This window comes from Microtus ochrogaster, chromosome 21 (genome assembly GCF_000317375.1).
Source record: "Microtus ochrogaster isolate Prairie Vole_2 chromosome 21, MicOch1.0, whole genome shotgun sequence".
NCBI lineage: Eukaryota > Metazoa > Chordata > Mammalia > Rodentia > Cricetidae > Microtus > Microtus ochrogaster.
In genome coordinates, this window is record NC_022022.1 from 20,172,613 (window position 1) to 20,193,626 (window position 21,014).

A 21,014-nucleotide genomic window follows, 5' to 3' on the forward strand; every position below is an offset into this window, starting at 1 on the left:
CAAATCATACTAGAAAAAAAAAGAATATTAACATGGAAAATAAAGAACACTGACAGTTACATCACACAGATGGAGAATTTAACATGAAATAGATGACTGACCTAAACCTTTAAGTTAAAACTATAAAAATTCTGGAAGAAAAAAATGTAGAAAAAAATTCTTTTTAGAAAGGGTCTTATTTATCTCAAACTGGTCTCAATTAGTAAATTCCTGATCCTCCTGCTTCTACTTCTAGAATACATAGTGATTAGATTACAGGTATGCACTACCTCGCCCCTAGTTCATGCAGGGCTGAGGATCATACCCAGGGCTTTGTGCATGCTAAGTGAGCACTCTACCAACTGACATATATCCCCACCCTACATAAAACATCTTCATGCCCTTAGGTTAGGTAAATATTTTAAGATAAATTATAACATGAAAATTTTGAATGTATTAAACGTTTGTTCTTCTGAAGATACTTCAGAAAAGAAATGAGAAATTATTTGTAAAATGTGTATCTGAAAAGGAATTTCTATTTAATGTATGAAAAATGAACGGCTGATGGGGGGAACTTTAACTATGGATGGGGAGGAAAGGCAATATCGTGAGAGAGGAAGTGGTAAATAACATCAATATGTACAAGAAAAACCATAGGGAAATATGTTACTTTATATGCTTACTTAAAATACATATAATATATGTGTGTGTATATGTATATACATTTTTAATAGAGTTATGTCACATGAGGTGAGGATACTCTCCCAAAACCATGCAGCATCTAACAAATCCCCAGTGCCTCACATAGGAAACACCTCGAGTAGGGGGAAATAAGTATCTCAAAAACAATATGTGCTATTGTCATTGTACTTAATAAGTAAGACCCTCTTATGAAGAAACTGTGCACTGGAAGGAATCAAGCTGGAACTGGACTGGAAGCCTCCTCCCTAAGGACCATCACAACAATGGTGGGCCCAACAATACATCCGTAATGGGGGTACCAATAGCTGTCTAGCTGGACATGTCTGGTCCTGTAAACTTTGCCATCAGTACTTGGCTAGCAAGGCCATAGACCCTAGAAAACAACTCACAAATACCATTAACATAAACAAATGTAATTTCTAACTATATTCTAAGTAGCCTCATATCCACATATATGTGGTGTGTTCATCCCTCATCACAAAAACTTCGCTGTGTTTTAGATGGAGACTATTATAGAAAGCACAGAGAATAAATGCCCGTGGGATGCTCAAGGCTAGTGGCTACACCTGCAACACAACCCATATACCTAAAGCTCAGGGAACACAATGGAAGGAGGGCAGAAAGGCAGTAAGAACACCTGGATGCCTGTTGCCTGACAGTGTTGCCTAGACATGACGAGGACAATGAACTCTCAACAATATGGATGCCTGAAGACCTGATGATGACAATGTCAGCTGACACTCTAACACTGATGGGAAATTTCACAGTGTCCTATACCCAGATGATGAGCTACAGCTGGTCAATGACTTTTAAGAGAAGAATCATTTTCTTCCTGGGACAAGGTCCTACATAGATTGTAGAATCCCAATGGATGCATGTGTGTACACAAAATGCTAAGTGGACTCGACAGGTTGTATATATGTATATATATATGTGGAAGTATAGATATGTATATATGGGTAACAATAATACTTTATGAACAAGAGTTTATGAATTTGGGAGATGGGAGGAGTTTGAGGACGTGGGAGGGGCAGGAGTGTATAGATGTAGTGTTCATGTATGTAATGTTTAAAAAGTATATATAACTTGAAAAATTGAGGAAAATTTTGAAAATGATGCAACCAGAGAATGAGTGTAAAATTTACTAGACTTCATGCATCGTCAGTAAAACAGAAATTAACGTTAAAAATGAAACAGCACTCAGGAATGTAATGATGAATTTAAAGTCCCAAATGAAGCAATGGTAAAGACGTGAGGTAAACAGCACCACAGCCACACTGCCTGTTTCTTTTACTTGTGACAATTTATTAGCATATGATTTTCTTGAAGGTGTTTACTGAATAAAAGTAAAACGAGTGACCCTGCAAAAATATTTGCATAAATGTTCATAGTAGCTTTCTTCCTAACAGCAAAACAAAAACAAAAATAGAGGGAAAAAAATGGAAACAGCACCATGTCCACGGATGATGAAAGAAGCACTCTATGACCAAGGGAAACAGATGGCTTACAAGTGCAAGGGCACGGAGCGTTCTCAATGCTGAATTAATGGAAGTTGCTGGTCTGATTCTCAGGGGCTGAGCACAAAGGAACTAGCTTGATTGCCCAAGAGCATCAAAAGCATAAACCACATTTTTGGAGGAAGGCATGTCCTGGAGGGAGGGGCTCCCTGGAAGGATGGGTGCCTGGAGGGATGGGTGCTTTGGAGGGAGGGCTCTCATGGACACAATTTAGTCATAGTTGTTAAAATTCACTGAACCCATACCTGTTTTAATTGGGCAGTTTTATTTATGAAAAATCATATAGTAATAACACATTTTAAATAATAGTATTACTTAAACTATGTATATGTGAAGTCTATGTGTGGACAAGTAGTTTACAAGTATTGCCCTATGAAAATAACATAAACTCATATTTATGCATCTGCTCTCTTCAGCTATAAATCCCAATGACATGACTGCACCCCACTAACACAAGCCCATTTCTGGCTGCTACTAGAGCAACCCTATGAGATCAGAACCCGTGGCATGTCATTATGCTGTATATACACTTGTTTCAGTCAGGTAGTTCAGAAATGAGTTTTCTATTCAGAGATCTAAGGAAGCATCAGCCAGGCAGTCTTACTGACCTGCCTCTGCGTGGACGTCTCCAGAAGTTGTTTGCAGAGCTTCCCTAGAAGTCTGCAGTCATTCTCACTAACATTTTTGGATCAGCACTTTCCACATTTGGGCTGGTCTCATTTTAAGCCTTCATGTGATCAAGATTCAGCATCCAGGGCAGCTGCTATTATGTTGCTAATGTACCTTATTCTACATATATGCCTATGGCACATGGATGTTATGTGAAGAGCTTTTCCGGGTGTACTACATTTGCATTTATTTACTTAGTCATTTATTTATCTGTGGCTTTTTGAAACAGGGTTTCTCTGTGTAGTCCCCAACTGTCCTGGAATTCACTCTGTAGATCAGGTTGGCCTTGAACTCACAAAGATCTGCCTGCCTCTGCCACCACTGCCCACATCTGTTTCACATTTGCACTTAGGAGACCAATGCACAAAGATTACAAGTTCAAGGCCAGCCTGGGCTATGAAGGGAGTACTAGACTAGACTGGGCTACCCTCTTGCAGACACAACAGATCAAGAAGAACATCATCAACAAACAGCAGCAGCAGCAACAACAAAGAAGCCCTGGGAGGGAAATTATTTTCCCCCAGGCATACTGATGTTAAAATCAATCATCAAAAGCAAAATAAGGGAAGCAATATAGCTTGACAGGTAAAGGCATGGCTGCACAAGCATGGAGACTTAAGTTCAATGCTGAGAATCCATCTAAAGGTAGAGGAGAGAACAGACTTCTCAAGATGCATTCTGACAAGACATCTCCCCACTGCGTGATATGTATTCTTACACATATATATTGTCACAATCACAAATTGTGAAAAAAAGGGGAAATAGGTTTTCTTTCAGCTATAGGTTGAAAGAAATCAATCAGGTGTCTTACAGAAGGCATCATTCAGGGCTTTACTGAGGGAAAAATGACGCGTGTGTGCGTGTATGTGTGTGTGTTGTGGGTGTCCGCAACTGACACCTAAGGCAGTATGTGTGTATAATTCATGTTAGTCGTGCAAGTGTAGAAGATGAAGGTGAGCCATTGTGTCTGTTCTGCATGTGGCTTGAGGAATCATTGGGTTTGCTCACAAAGAAAAGATGGAGGGATTGCTGTGGATAAAGGTTCTTGGAAGGCTGAGGACATAATAGTATTTCAGAGTCTAAGTGAAAAGGTTTGACAGAAGATGGAGAAAGCTGTCTCCACATCTATTTGAAAAAAAAAATAAAACAAAAACAGTAACTGTCTTTCCTGCAAGAATAACTTCAGACCATGTTCTGGGGGAATCTGGAGGAAAAACAGCCTTTTTAATGTAGGCATTTGTAGCCATTTTATAGCTGGGTCCCTCCTTCCAAGGCTTTCAGGAAACAAGCCTTTGAATGAAGTGTAATATATGGCTTAGTGTCTGACCTTGTGGCTGCCCCACAGTGGAGTTAAAAATCCTCCATCACTGTGTCCCCAGAGTCATGTATACTATAATTATTAATAAACTCAGACTAAGGAGTGAAATCTGAGAGGATAAACGTGCTTGTGAGCTTGTGAAGACAATCACCTGGGGACATGTGGATATGATAAAGGAGATGTGGGTCAGGGGAAGAAAGATTCTCCAAGGAGAATGACAGCTCTTAATATTCTGTATTAGTGAAAACACCATTCACCTTGGATAGATGAACGCCAGAGAACATTCAGAGAATACGTAGAAAGTGTGTCTGAAATACCTTCCAACTGTAATAGCATTTCCATGTGAAACTAGAGCAGATGGATTCTCAAAATCAAAACTACAGAATCTATGCTATGAATACAGGACAAGAACAATGCACACACATATTTCTTAACATTTTCAAGGTATAACTAAAATATAATATTTGCGTGTTATACGTACAATTCAATGGCAGCAACATTATCATAGTTTCAGAACATTTCTTTGGCCTCATAAAAACCCAAACCCAAAGCTGGGCAGTGGTGACACACCACCTTTAATCCCAGCACTCGGGAGGCAGAGGCAGGCAGATCTCTGTGAGTTCGAGGACAGCCTGGTCTACAAGAGCTAGTTCCAGGACAGGCTCCAAAACTATAGTGAAACCCTGTCTCAAAAATGAAACCAACCAACCAACCAACCAACCAACCAACCAACCAACCAACCAACAAAAAACACCGAAACCAAAGAAAAAAAACCCAACCCCCCAACAAAACAAACAAACAAACAAACACACAAACAAATCCAAACCAAACCATGACTAGACAATCCTTGATTTCAATTTATTCTATGCTCTCGAGACAAGGTCTTACTGTGTAGTTTAGGATAATCTGATACACACAGTACAAACTGGGCTCATACGAGCCCTCCTGCCTCAACACTTGCCTCAACTTTCAAGTGTTTAAATTATGGATATACCTTATACACCTGAGTCTAAGTTCATTATTTACTGATATTTCCATTTTTTTCTACTATGGACATGCCAAATCAATCCATTTACCAGGTGACAGGCATTTGGATCGTTTCTTGGTTTCAAATATAATGAATAATGCTTCTATGAGTGTTCACTTATAAGTTTTTTTTTTTTTTTGGTTTTTCGAGACAGGGTTTCTCTGTAGCTTTGGTGCCTGTCCTGGAACTAGCTCTTGTAGACCAGGCTGGCCTCGAACTCCCAGAGATTCGCCTGCCTCTGCCTCCCGAGTGCTGGGATTAAAGGCGAGCGCCACCACCGCCCAGCTCACTTATAAGTTTTGAATTGACTTAGGTTTTTATTTATCTCGAGATAGGTTCCTTCAAGCAAAGATCATTTGCTTATTTTGTCCTTTCAGGTTTGTTTTAATTGTGTATTAGCATCATAATATTCACTTATTTATTTTTAGACATGTGCTTGTTTTCTAATAAGAAAGAACAAGAACGGGTGTGGATTTGGGTGGGTTGGAAGGCAGGTAGGATCTGGGAGAAGTTAGGAGAGGGGAAACCCTAATCAGAACATGTTATATGAGAAATCTATTTTCAAGAAGTAGAGCTAGGAACTAACAGTACCAATCACATAGTGTTTTTGTGACAATATATACAAATGTGTATTTACATACAAGTTACCCAGTAAACAACTGTGTGTTTGTCTACTACATAAATGTTTATGAGTATGTCATAACCAGCTGGAGTGGGCTTTCTGCTTTTTTTGCCAGCCCTTAGCATTTTCTGGCTGCTCTCTTTTAGACAGCCAGAAAACCAACAGATTGTAGTTCTTATCACAACTTTTTTTTTTTTTGGAAGTTTTAACATGGCAGATTTTACTTGGAGTTATCAGCAGTGATGTGGGTGGTACTTCCTGGCCAATGTTAACTTGGCTGCAATTAAAGAGACATTAGAAGTTTTTTCTGAAATATCAAGAGGGTTCAAAATTCCCTTCTGACTCAGCCAAGCCCCAACCAGAAAACACAACCAAACGAAAGAGAAACACAGACTATGTCATTCCCTCGCCTTCATATTTTCCTTGCCCACTATTGACATTTTCCAAGGGCATTAGTATTAAATATTCATACAACACAATCTGGCTTCATTAATCTGAACAAGTATGCCCTGACTGAGAAATGAGCTGCAAGGTGAACGTTTTGAAAGGGAAGAAATCTGCTGACCAGTGATAATTCTGAGTGGATGGTGTCTTAGTTAGGGTTTCTGTTGCTGAGAAGAGACATTATGACCACAGCAACTCTTATAAAGGAAATTTCTAATTGGGGTGGCTCTCTTACAGTTCAGAGGTTCAGTCCATTATCAGCATGTTGGGGAGCATGGCGGCATGCAGGCAGCTGGGGTGCTGGAGTGGCTGAGAGTCCTGCATCTTGCAGGCAACAGGAAGTCGACTGAGACACTGTGTGGTATCCTGACATAAGAAACCTCAAAATCCGCCCACTCAGTGACATACTTCCTCCAACAAGGTCATATCCCCTCCAACAAAGCCACACCTCCTCATTGTGCCACTCCCTATGAGATTATGGGGGCCAATTATATTCAAACTACCACAGATATATAGCAAAATTAAAGGTTGATAGTTCTGATTCTGGCTTATAAGAATTAGCATAATCTCTGTCAGGCATTGTTGCTCTTTTTTTCTCTCAAATGACTAGTAAGTTCCCTACACTACATAACACAGTTTATGTAGCATGGCTACAGCAACCCCTTCAAAGGGTAGGGTTAAGCTTATGTTGAACCAGAACTGTACAATGGTAATCTGATTAGATAATTCCTGTTCCTATTGTTTTAGGTTTATACTGTTTATTTCAAATCACAAACTCTCCAAGAGAATCTGATTAAAAGAAATATTAGAAACCCACCATGTCAGCTAAAGCATCATATGTTATCTGTTGGTTCTGTGTGAAATTTAGAAATCTTGAAGACTTTCCTCAGCACTTGGAGAAAGAAATAATCTCGATTACTGAGGGTTTTTTGGCCATTCTTGGAAAGTACCTTTGACACTAGAGTTATCTCTACTGAAGAGAATCAGCATAGAGCCCTTTTTGAATATTCCTGCATGCCAAGATTGTAGAGTAAACTGTTTTCAGAGACTGCCTCCCTTTCCCTTATTGTACTGTGTGTAAACACTGGATTAATGTGGTTTATAGTTAGTACATCAATAGAGGACTTTAACAAAAATGCAGTGGTGCTAATAACTGCAATCTTCTGGGGATCAAGAGGGCACCTAGAAATCCTAAGTGTTGAAATTGTACAGTTGCTTGTGGTACATTTCCTTTTGTTCCTTCTTAGTATCAAAAGAGATAATCCTTACTCTCATTATTAGTACAATAGTAATCAGTGCTAAAGTATACACTGGTAGTCTACTGGGAGTTGTGTCAATGCTATTTCTGAGATGGATTTCTCCTCCTAGTTAGGCCATGTTTCCAAAGTACTGGAAAAACAGCTGTTGGGTCACAGTGACTCTGCTAGGAGGAGGGGATCGTTAGGACAGGGTGCAGACAAATAACTCAGCAGAGCACGGGGAGAGGAAAGAGCATTTCAAAGCGAGGACAATGAGATGTATTGTCCAAATACCTTACAACAAGTGCACAGCTGGTGTTTACAAGGTGTGTTAGGCCAGTCAATGAGTGACATGAAAATGTGGCAAGAAACAGCCTGGAAGTACATTATCTATGTCAGCAAGGTGACAGCTCAGGCAGCCCTGATGGCCCTGAAACTGCTTTCACAGATTACACCTGCTACTCCCTGCACCAACGGGGTAAGAGAATCACATAATGGGCAATTTTAGCTAGCTACATTGCAGGTGCACAGCGACCCACGGTTCTTTGTACACGGTATGTTTCTTTGATAGTCACTCTCCCAAGCTCACTTTGCCTTTTCCAGCAACAGAGATGAATAAAAAGGCTCTGTGCCGAGCAGGATGCAGAGAGGACAAACACGCAGCATGCAGGTCAAGGACCATTCTACGAGAAAAAGAGATGATGTCTTTAGAGACGACTTTATTTCTTTTCTCTGAAACAGAATGCTTTTCCAGAGACCCTCTAAAAAGATACAAAGATAAGCCAACTTGAAATAGAAAATCGTTTGGAAAATAAAAGCTTCCTTTTCAGAGAGACACCAGGAGCAGAAGGTGGACTTGAATTTCTAACTGCAAAGTAAAAGCACTCAGCTTTCTTTACGGTTAGGTTGAATGTTAAATACTTAAAGCTGTGTCTATCAGTGCTCGACTAAAACTCCACAAAACTGGCCATCCTGCGAGTAGAGAAAACTAGCCCAGCATGTGAATAGTAACGGCAAAGGAAGAGACTCCCAGGAAGAAAGCTCAAAACTGCGGAGTTGCAGGATCCTTTGGCCTCTAAGCCAAAAGTCTCTACATACAGTTGGTACCTGGCGTCCGCAGTGTTTGATGTCATTGCTGCAAGCAAGGCTGAAAGGAAAAAGAAACCCTTTTCTCGCTTTCTAAATTGTCATGAAATGAAGTGTATCAGCAGAAGCAAACCCAGATGGCTTAGGGAACTGAGTTTTTTCTGGGAGAAGCTAGAGGAGGGGATGACATGACCAAAGAAATTATGATGATGATGACGTTAAATGTGGATGAAAAGATAAAGGGATGAAGTTGGAAGGGGGAAGCTGGTGTGGGATGGATAGGGAAGGAGTTAGGAGGAGGAGTGGGGAGGCGAATATGAACATATTACATGGAATTCTCAAATTAATAAAATGCTGTATTTTAAGACAATAACAGTAGCAATATTTCACAACGTATTTTTTTTTCAGTTTCTTTAAGACTCAATCCATAAATTCTAGAATTAAAGAAATATATATAGTGAGAATGTGGTTTGTAGCCAGTTCATCTCGGTACCTCCGCTGAGTTGCTCAGTTGAGAGGAAAGCAAGCATTGTCCTCATGACTCACTGCAGAGGGAGGACCAGGGTGATGTGAGAAAGGCACCCAGGGCATGAGCTTTAAGGCACAGACACAGCAGAAGAGCAATTGCTTCCTTAACACCATACTGCCTGTCTTTCCTCTCCCTAGACCCAGTTTACAGTCAGCTACTTAAGAAAAACAGCAAAAACTAGCAATCCCCCGAATCAAAACAAACCAACAAACCAAACCCAAACCATCACTGCAGAAGGAAGGTTGACAGGGACAGATTCACAGCAGGTAAAGACAAGCAAGAGAAGGAAGCATGCTTAGGTGCATCACAGTGCCACCCTCATCCAGTAAGCCACGGGGCATTCCTTGATATATGACATTGTTTCTGAAAGTCACACAAAGGTCAGTTCATAAACCATGTCAGTCATGTCTTCATGAAGTCTCAATATCACCTGTTAAGTGGGCTCTGCTCTTACCCACTATCTCAGTTAAGGTTACTATTGCTGTGATGAAGCATCACGACCAAAGCAAGGACAGGTTTATTAGGTTTACTCTTCCACATCATAGTTCATCATCAAAGAAAGTCAGGACAGGAACTCAAACAGGGTAGGAACTTGGAGGCAGGAGTTGATGCAGAGGCCAGGGAGGAGTACTGTTTACTGGCTTCCTCATTATGGCTTGCTCAGCCTGCTTTCTTATAGAACCCAGGACCACCAGCCTGGGATGGAATGACCCACAATGGGCTGGACCCTTCCCAACAATATATACTTAAGAAAATGCCTTACAGCTGGATCTTATTTAAACATTTTCTCAGTTGAGGTTCCCTTCTTTGAGACAACTCTAGCTTGTGTCAAGTTGACATAAAACTAGGCAGGGCACCTACTTATTTCAAGTAGCATCTTCTTCTTCTAAGGTTCCTGGTTAGTTTAATGAGCCACAGCTATTTTTTTTTTCTCCATGTTCCTTCTAGGAAAAATCTGCCTGGTTAAGCATTAAGAAGACTTAGGACATTTCTTTGTCACGTGGTCTGAGTTCTTCCTCAATTGGAGGATGTTAACCTAGAAGATAATCAACGTCCCAAGAGCCCCTAACCAGCCAATCCCATCATCCAACTGCAATTCCTTTACAATCAGTTCCTTTCTGACTTCAATAAACTAATTAGAATACAAACTTACGTTAAAGCTTCAGAGTAGTTATAATGAGGCGAGACTCCTAGAAACTTCTGTACTTCATCCATCACGGCCGCAGGGTCACTTCTTAGCTGCTGTCCGTCGATAATTAGCATCTGAATTACCGAAGTAGTAATAAGGAAGAAAAAAGAAGACGTGGATGTTGAAAGAACATGTGGAAACTGTATAATGACAAATTCACGTACTTATTCAGGCACTGTCCTTGGGGATATGTACACATTGTCTGGAGATGCAATCAAGTCATTTTCATTCTTAACTTGTGAATAAGTCATAGTAATTAGGCATTCTGATATTATCTGAGAAGTCAGGGAAATGATAGGGAAGCCACAACAGTGTGGGGAGACAGTGTGCTTAGGAAAGTGACTGAGGTCCCAACACAAGGGTGGCATCACTTATGGTTACACCCATGACTACAGTACAGAAGGAAGCTTCAATTAAGTCAGAATGCTGGCTCATGCCTCAAATCCCAGCACTCAAGAGACCAAGTCAGAGAGACTGTGTGCTCACGGCCAGGAATAGTGTGAGATCCTGCATCTTAAACAGCAACAACAGTTACCTCCTTTCTCTGGCCCCACCTCTTAAATAGAAAGGTTATAATAATAAGCTGAAGTATAAGGAGATAGGGACCCTATCACCTCCCATTTCCATCCGGGAGCAGCATTTGAGAAATACTTAGATAACCCATGAAGAGAGAGGCAAGATTTCCAGAGACCTGAACATAGGCAGAATGATGCTCAAGAAATGAATGGGGCCAGTTGTGGTGGCGCACGCCTTTAATCCTAACACTGAGGAGGCAGAGGCAGGCGGATCTCTGTGTTTGAGGCTAGCCTGGTCTACAGTGTGAATGAGTTCCAGGATGTTGTTTCACAAAACAACAAAAAAGAGATGAAGTGGAAGGGTAGGAAGGCTTAGTGTTTAAGCATGAGTAGCACTTCTGTAGTACAGCAGGGGTCAGTTCCCGGAACCCACATAAGGTGGTTCACAGCCCCCCTGAAGCTCCAGCTCCATGTGATCTGATGTGATTTTTTTGGCCTCTGTGGGAACCCTCACACATGCGATACACAGACACATATACATAATAACAATAATATATATAAAAGAATTTAACAGGGACCACACCTATACCACTGGCACTCAGGAGGCTGAAGCAGGAGGACTTTTGTGGACACGAGGTCAATTGGTGCTGTAGACTGAGACTCTGCCTCAAGAAAACAAAGTGTAGCCGGGCGATGGTGGCGCACGCCTTTAATCCCAGCACTCGGGAGGCAGAGGCAGGTGGATCTCTGTGAGTTCGAGACCAGCCTGGTCTACAGAGCTAGTGCCAGGACAGGCTCCAAAGCCACAGAGAAACCCTGTCTCGAAAAACCAAAGAAAAAAAAAAAAAGAAAACAAAGTGTATAATAACAACAAAACCAGAAGAAACCCAGGGCAAGAATTTGTTTCTCTGGTGAGCGGTGAAAGATAACCCAGTCGGACAAAGTGGCATAGGCCATGACGGAAGCCATAGACCTTGTCACACAACTTTGTGGAAGCCCCCCCTTCCAGCAGTTTGAGTTGTCTACACTGGATGTTCAAGAGAACTTACCATGGCATGGGCAGACTGCTGCGTCTAACATGGAGTTACTCAGCTTTCCCACATACCTAATGAAAATGAGCCGAGTTTCTGGTTTTATTGAACTGTAGTGTTTAGTTAGCTGTAAGTTGTTACAGCCATCAGAGTGGACACATGGCTTTAGATCCATAGGACTCACGTCTGATGTCACTGGGCTGCTTGTGCTATCCAGGGTAGGGACTACTGGGTGATCATGGGAGGTGACGCCAAGTCAAAGAGGAAAAGCAAGACATGAGAGGGATGGAATCTATGATGATTTCAGCAAGTGTTTCAGAAGAGAAATCATGGCACTTTGTTAACTGAAACGGTGTCTGTCTAGTTTGGGAATGGCGCCCCCTTTCATTAGGTTTTATTCACAGGACCTGGTGAGTTGAAGCTTTTCCGGTTCTGAAGTCAGAGATGGCATGCTAGTGCCAAGAAACGAGTAGGGAAAATTAGCCCGTGATACATTAACCCACTTTGTGATTTCTTCCTATTATCTTCTCTACCAGCGTCATCACTTGCAACTAAAGGATGAAGCCTAGCAATGTTTTAGCTGTGTCTCGGGTAAACACTTAATGAGATGGTTACATGCTGTAAATCCTGGTTGCTTCATACCTGAAAGGGAGGGAAATAAACAAGCCATCTCTCAATGTGGTTGGCGTACCACCCAGGGACCAAGCATCTCTTCTGCAGAGTTCGAAGTTCCCAGGGTGCATGGGGGCCAGCAGAGATCACTTCATAGAAGCTAAACTTCAGAGCTGTGGGGTCTTCATGGGACCGCTGGTGCTGCAGGGAGAAGGCGGATAATTAAATTAACTTGAACTATAGACGTAAATAATTAAAACTCAATCTTTCGACAACTCTCAAAGCTTTAGGAAGGAATGCCACCCTACTGGAGAGTTATTTGTTTTGAAATTAATGAAACATGAAACTGTGCTTGGAGCATCAAAGTTTAAACTTAAGACACTGGTGAGGTCGTACTTTTTGGAAACTTAGGTAACAGGGGCTAAATTTTGTTGATAGTGTTTCTTGACCAATATTACCAAGTTTTCCCTCAATCTATACATTTATGCAAACTTTCAAAATCTGTGTTCATGTTCCTTTGCTAGTCTATAATCGAACCAATCATCATGTTCAATAAATATCTCTATTAAGAAAGCACCCTGCTAATCCTACTCTTAAGGTAGGTTTTGATTAGCAAGCCCTCACTGACTATTTCATATGAAGGGACTAATATAAACATATTATGCGAGATCTACAGATTCTGCCACACATTACCTAGCCTCTAAAAGCCAAGGTTATTTTATCTAATGGCAACCTCTGTGGTGAACCAGAATAAGAAAATGTAGAAAGCAGCAATTGAAATATGAAAATGTTTCCTAATGGCTCCATCTCGGGCCTATGGGCTCAAGAGAATCACGTTCTCCTTAAATTGATCAATAAGCACTCAGGCGCAGTGGCCAGTCTGTGGCTGTTCACCACATCTAGTTGAATAGCAAATTTGCTGTGACTGGAATATTGGTTACTGCACTGCAGGCTCCGTCAGCCTCTGTTCATCCACCGTGGAGTGATTTATTTGCAATATTTATGAAGTTTTGTTGGTTCAAAGCCTTTTAGCTGTTGCGTGTGTGTATTCCCAATCTTCAGGGGCTAAGCGGTTGCCAATTCTCGGCTTTCCTTTTGGGCCACTCAAGCTGCATTGCTTTCTTTTGCCCAGATACTTTTTGGAAAAAGTAGATGGCAGAAAATGAAATTGCCAACTTGCAAATTTACGTATATTTTGATGGAGAGATGTTTCTGGATTTGCAATGAAAAACTGATGCGAGGCTGTGGATTTCTGGGATCTTATCTCTCCAGGAGGGCTCCATGGCCTCTTGTGTAGATGACCTCCATTGTTGTCTCTCTAAGTCTATCCCTTCCTGGGACTCTGTTCCCAGTCCTTGTCACTGAACCATATGTCACAATATGTCCTTCCACGTGTGAATCGGGAGTAACTGTTTCTGCTAACTAGAAAAGGGTGCAATGCTTTGGTACACTTTCTTCTCTAATAGCACAGCTGTCAAGAAGTTAGCTACCAGGGCTGGTAGAGATGGCTCAGTGGTCAGGAACGAGGACTCTTATGATAGAGGACCCAAGTCCATTTCTCAGCGCCTGTGCTGGCCAATGCACAGCCACTTGTAAATCCAGTTTCAAGGCATCCAATACCCTCTTTTGGCCTCTTTGGGCACCTGTACTTACATCATGCGCACGCATGAACGCACGCACGCATGCGCGCGCACACACACACACACACACACACACACACAGTTTTAAATAAATCTTAAAAGTGAAGGAAGTTAGGTATCTGAAATTACACCAATGACATGTTGTATAACACCTATTTATGCTGGAGGCTCTGGACTGTGTGGGCCACTTAGAACACAGGAAATTCAACTCACCTGCAGAATCTCAGATAATAAGCTTTTGTAAACACAACTTCCTACATTTATCTTAACATTATAGTATCCTAGGAAATAGGCCATTGGCCTCTGTTTCTGCCCTGCCCTGCGGATGCCCCCTTTACATATAGCTCCATTTGTACTATCATAACACTCCATTGGAATTTTTACCTCTTTTGCTATTACAAATCCTAAACCAGCCTACAATGCACAACCCCAGAGGACCTAGACAACAATAAGGACCCTAAGAGAGACATACATGGATCTAATCTACAGGGGAAGTAGAAAAAGACAAGGTGTCCTGAGTAAATTGGGAGCATGGGGACCATGGGAGAGGGTAGAAGGTGAGGGGAGAGGAAGGAGAGGAAGGGAAGGCAGCGAAGAAAAATATAGAACTCAATAAAAACAATAAAAATCCCCCAATCCTTCCTTACTTTAAAGATTGCCCAATGATACTTCTGTCACTCCAACTCTGCTAATAAATCTAGCTTAGTTTTAAGCTGGGCTTTATCGCTGCATGAGTCTGTGCATTATTTCTGTCTTTCTAGTTTTTGTGCTTATTTAAACATACTATTTCTCCAATGGTCCAAAAGCAGTGTTAACATCTACTAAGTCATATCACTTTTAAAACAATAATTTGCGAAGATCATTGCCATTCTTTGATGACCAGATGAACATATAAACATTAAGAAAGCATTTAAAAATGATCACCTATGCATGACGAGTGCAAAATTTTCATCCCAGCACTTGGGGGGAAGATGGGAGGAAGAGGAAGAGCTAACTCTTCCTCTGCTACTTAGCAAACTGCAGGCCAGCTGGGGAACATGAGTCTCTGTCTCAAACAATGAAATCAAACCAAATTACAGAACCAAGAAAGGTTAACTAAAAATTAATAGAGATTAAAAACAAAAAAACCCCTCAATTTTGTTGTATGTGTAAGCTTAACTTTGTCCACATTTTATTAGGTGATTAAAATATTGATGGGCGTTATAAAGACTCACCAAGAGTGACTCTTTGTTAAGTTCTAACAAACACCATGGACAAAAGGACAATAAGCACCCAGAAGATGGCATGGGGCACTTTAGAGAGGCTGGGCTTTCAGGGACAGAGGACTCTGAGGATGCTTTGTCACCCCGTCCCTTCTTTAGTAGGAGTCGCTTGAGAGACTTTGGAGAGGGGTCAGCAGCGTCCCTGAACACTGCCATGTTCACTCTCTGCACCCTGAGCTGGGGTCAGCAGGGACACTGAACACCGCCATGTTTACACCTCTGCACCCTGAGCGGGGAGGGGGAGGTCAGCAGCGTCCCTGAACACCGCCATGTTCACTTCTCTGCACATCCTCCTACTGTTGCTTTTGAAACACAATGGTAGAGTTTCCAAGGAACCCTTGTAACCTATAAAACCTGGATAAAAACATCATCTAGCACTTTTAAATTTAGGCACATGTTTGAAAAAATTATTTTAAACTATGACATTTACTTTAAAATGCATATGTGTAAACATGTACATGTATACACAAAACATAATATTTTGTTATATTTTTTCAACTGCAATTCATTGCACTAATACATTTTATTAAGTAAAGTTATCATATTAAAGAAAATTGAAAAAAAAATCTGAGAATATTTGTTTCTTCTGGAAAACCAAAAGTAAAGCATCAACTTTGCTGCACACATCAGTTCAGTTAACTAGTAGGTCTTCTCGTCTATTCAAATCCAAGACGTTGGGGCCGGGGAAACAGTTTAGCTGGCAAACTGCCTGCTCTGCAGATGTGAGGACCTGCTTTTTATCCTCAGAACTCATACACAAAGCCAGATGTAATGGTATGTGCTTGTAATTTCAGCGCTTGGGAGCCACAGACAGGAAGAACCCTGGCGCTCAATAGCCAGTCTATATGGCCTAACCAATGAGTCTCAGGTCTTATCAAGAGACCCCATCTCAAAAGAAAGGTGCAAGGTGGATAGTTCCTGAGAAATAACATCTGTGGCATGTGTATACATGCATAAACGCACGCATGAGCACGTGCACGATGTGCGCGCGCGCACACACACACACACATGCACACACACACACACACACACAGAGCTGCATGGGTAACCACATGGACAGATGCCCCCATTAAAAGAAGATCTGCCCTCCAAATGGAGGTAACACTTTTCCACTGCGCATGCTCTTCTCTCAATTGAGCACATTTCTTCCTTACCTGGTACCAGGAGTAGGCTCTGTCCGAAGGATCAATGAGTATGGTGATGATCTTGGCTTTGGGGACTAGAGAAGCAGCCCTTTTAGGAGCTTCCTCTGAATGGAAGTAATTGGCACTCTTCTCAAACAGAAAGTCACTGGTGACGTTAGACGGGACTGGGAAGAAATCCATGTACCTAGGAAGGAGTATCTTTCTTCAAAACAAGCCTCTCACGTTTATATGCTGCTGACTGAAGACGTTAAAGGCAGCCAGCAAGTTCATCTCTCCCCTAAAACACTGACACCCAAGCTCTGCTGTCGTCCCTCCAGGTGGCAAAGGAAACACATTCAAAGCACTAGCAATGTTCTCCTACACAATACTTTTTGCATTGCTTAACTTCAGAAAAAACAAAGTTTTTCTTTGTGTGGGGGAACACATAGATAGAGGAACAAAGTGATCAAACTGCAGCTCCCAGGCAAAATGCATGGAAACAGAAACCATCACAGAGATCCTGAGCCAAAGAGGATGTGATAAAACACAGGGTACACTTAGTTAAGACATTCAAAAGAATTCATACAAGATAGTTTTTGTTATCACAGTAAACACATGTCACGCCACACCATTGAGTCTGGATTGTATGTTTAATCATGGGGTATCAGAGCACAGATTATGTCTGTTGTAAACACTGCCCATTTCTTCCCTTTTAAAATATATTACCTTGTCTCTCTTTGGAATTTAGTACAAAATGTTATCAATATTTCCTGCATATGAGAAGTGAAATTGTCAGGAGTGTGAACTCAGCAATGTGTGTTGGCCCAAGCATAGAGATATAGACATCTGCTTAATGTTCCATTGGTGCAAGCATGGTCAGTCAGCATAATACACCAGCTCATTTCTATAGCAGTAAGGGCTTTTGTTTAAAATGGAACCTCTAGGACTTACATTTTATAATAATGACCTCACTCTGCCCTCTCCTCCCTTTAACCTGCAAGTCACTGCACCTTCAGGATGCGGGAAGCTCAGTAATTACCGAGCAAGAGCCATCATCAACATTTGCACAATGGCTTCAGTAAAACGGACAGGGGTGCTGACATTTGATGGCTTTTAACAATGAAAGACATCCCACTTTCTCATTTGTCTTTTATGCCTGTGACAATTCGGGCTTCTAAAAGCCCTGCAGGTCGTCCTGGCTGTTGGACCTATGCTGTTGATCTTCCCTAGTTTCAGAGGTTTGCACAGAAACCGGATCTATTTTGTTTGATCACACTGCCTTATTCTCTAGGAGCTCAAAGGAGCAGACCCTTGAGGAACTAGCAAATACAAGACCTTCTGGTCCACATTTCCAGAGTGGGACCTGGAATTTCTCCAGTAGGATCACTCTTGGAGACTAAATATTCAGGACAGCCAAAGGATTGGCAAGCCGATTACAGTGACTTCACGGTTACATGTGAACGCAGGGCCCGCAAGCTTTTAGACTTCTGAAAAGAGTCAGACTTCTGCATCAAAGAAAGAGATAACTCAGAAGTACTTCTTGCAGCATCGTATATTTATCTGTGATTGATTTTCACTAACACTGAATGTCTTCTTAATTTTTTTTGTGTCTGCGTGTGATGCATGTACAGTGTGTGTGTGTGTGTGCTTACCCCTGCATGCATATGTGGAGGTCGGAGCTTGATGTTGGGTGCTTCCTCTGTTATTCTCCACCTTGATTTTTTTTTTTTTTGAGACAGGTTCCTTCACAGAACTTGTCGCTGGCCATTTAAGCTAGACTACTGGCCAGCATGCTCTTGGGATCCCTTCTCTTTCCATTCCTAACAAATACTGTTCCCTGATCTCATCCTAAGAGTTTTCAGTTGATTGTACTCAAGCCAGGCTATAACTGTTGAGGTTCCAAATGCTAACAGGGCTCTATGACTGTCCACAAACCCAAACTAGCTCATCACTCACCCCTATACATTAAAAATAATTTAAATCATAAAGCATAAAACTTACATGTATGAGTAAAGCAGATATTTCCCTGACACCTCCTCACTGCAGTTTTTGGCTATTTCATCAAAAATGAAATTTTAAAATTTTCATTTGACCTATTTATTTGTACCTTATTTATACGCTTAGTCTGCTTGTCAGTTAAGATGGTCCTAGCTTTATCCAGATCTTAGAACAAAAGCAGATTTGCACTAGATCAGTTGTGTATAAGCAAATTATTAGAATGGTCGCAGAACTCGGAGGCACATAATTGTCAGCCCCGTGGAATCAAAACCCCCAAATCCCAGTTGATGGGGCGATGCCTCCCAGGGAACCCAGGCACTCTGCCTGGGAACACACCTGATGCTGTTGGGAGCAAAGCTGTAATCATAGCTATAAAATGACACTTGCAGTTACCATTATCTATTATTTGCATAAATTGCCTTTTATAATGCATAATTTGTCAATCCAAAGCATTTGGGGAACTTTTGCAGAGCTGTATTTAGATCGATGATGCCATCTTCATTTGTTTACTTATGTTCTGCAGGGTTGGGTATTGACTCCAGGCCCTGCATGTACCAGGCAACACTTACCACCGAGCTACACCCTTGCCCTAGTGAGTTATACTTAGCTATTTGTGCCATTTTCTTGTAAACTACTTGAAGATTTTTTAATTTTTATTACAGTTTTGACACACGTTATTAGCTTATGATCAAAAAGATTTTCTCTGAAATAATTTATGATTATTTATAATTGATTATATATAATAATCAAAATAGATTATTCTTAAGTTCCAGTAACACCAAGGATTTTACTAGTATTTACTCTTAAAGGTTTGTTTTTAAGCCCTAATTTTGTGCCAATGTCAATGTTCTACTATTCTATTTGAGAGAGTGGCTACAGAGGCTGAAGTAGTTGTTAGTTTATTTAAGACTACAAATTAGTTAATATCCAACACAGTGTGGAAGAATGGGCCATGAACTACAGGACAATTAGGATGCAGCGTCTGTAGATTCTCAAGTGATACTCACCTCATTAGTTTTCTAGATTACCCACAAGGACCTCTTGCTACAGCTGGTCCTTGGAAAATTGAGCTCACATGCCAGATTGTGCGATCAAGACCAGAGAGGCTCGTGACTACTCTACAGTGAATGCGGGGAGGTTATGTCTATGCTCTGGGAGGATGCACTGCTTCCCATGATGCTCAGCATTTGACATCAGGAGAAAGCCCTTCAAACACGTCTTAGGATCAACATGCTATTTTGGTCCACCCATTTTTAACATTTTAATAGCTTGTCTATATTTAAATTACTTCTAATTTTAATCATTTTCTTCAGATACTTAACACGTTTTAATTTTAACCTAAAGACAAAAATTAATTTTTTATCTATACCTTCAAAATTCAGTTTACAGCTTTCATTATTCATAAAAGATACATACATTTCGACTTTTAGTTCCTTTTTTGCCATTTTCCTCAAAACATGACAGGAAATGATATATTCTGACCACAGCATCACTTCATGAAAAGTGTACTAGGGCAGAGTGACATTCCTGGGGTGTACCCTATTTCTATGAATGCACATCTGCTGTTCCCTTCAAAGACAGTTAACGCCAACTGATACATGGGTCTTCTGAGGCAAGCAACCCTCCCATTAACTGGCAAGCCTTTCTGAGAATAACTTTCGTGCTTCTTTATGCTGCTCAACCGGTTTCTAAGAGGTGTCGCATGAATTTTATCTGTGGTCACACACTTCTCTGAGGTTTCTAAATATTAGCACCAAGTTTATACTGTGCACGGTACATATACTTTTAGATTTATACTAGTAACCCATCTTACCAATCAATCCCCCTGTGGTAGTTATTTCTATTAAAGAACTGTACCTCCTCAAAGGATTTTGGGCTGGGGGAGTTACTAAGGATGGAAGGATGCATAATCAGGAACAGACACAAGGCAGTGGTACCTGAAATGACAGCAGGGGTTAGAAATCAACGAGTGCAGAATCAGTTTCTCACCTTTAGTATTTCAGTCACTAAGAAACTCATTATAACCATCCAGGCAGATCCTTTCAGTGGACTCCTCGGCAAAGCCAACAGACCACCAGCAGCTAATGGGAGGCAACGTTCTTAACAATGGGGAAAAAATGATGGGAGGGAGAGTCCCTGAGCCAACGCTGGGAAACTGGCTTTTAATGTCAGCTGAGTCACTGGTTTGATCTGTAACTTCGGCTCTTGGCTTTTCTTTACTGCAGTTTTTTCAAAGGAAAAAAAACATCTCTTCATCTATTCCACAGATTTTCTTGGATGGTAAACATCACCCTATATGCTCTGCATGCATGCTGCAGCTGTTTAGCTTGGGGTGTCTGTGGGACTCCTAACTGCAGGAGTGGGAATGTCTCTGACTCCTTGATCTGCTTTTGGGACCTTTTTCTCCCACTGGGTTGCCTCATGCAGTCTTGATATGAAGGTTTGTGCCTAGTCTTTGTGCATCTTGTTACAGCACGTTTGATTGATATCACTGGGAGGCCTGCTCTTTTCT

General features: G+C 41.2%; 1 protein-coding gene across 3 annotated transcripts in view; it reads right to left on the minus strand.

Annotated features, from left to right (window-relative positions):
- Ndst3 (N-deacetylase and N-sulfotransferase 3) overlaps positions 1-21,014 on the minus strand; it is a 124,693-nt gene that overhangs the window by 6,413 nt on the left and 97,266 nt on the right. For 2 of the 3 annotated variants that reach the window (XM_013350066.2, XM_026784114.1), the window contains exons 9-12: positions 20,316-20,439; positions 16,535-16,709; positions 12,509-12,679; positions 10,285-10,394 (exon numbers count right to left, since the gene is read on the minus strand). In XM_013350066.2, the coding sequence (XP_013205520.1) occupies positions 10,285-10,394; positions 12,509-12,679; positions 16,535-16,709; positions 20,316-20,439 (580 nt within the window). Of the gene's footprint in view, positions 1-10,284; positions 10,395-12,508; positions 12,680-16,534; positions 16,710-20,315; positions 20,440-21,014 lie in introns of those variants that run through there. The other variant, XM_026784115.1, reaches the window with a different exon arrangement.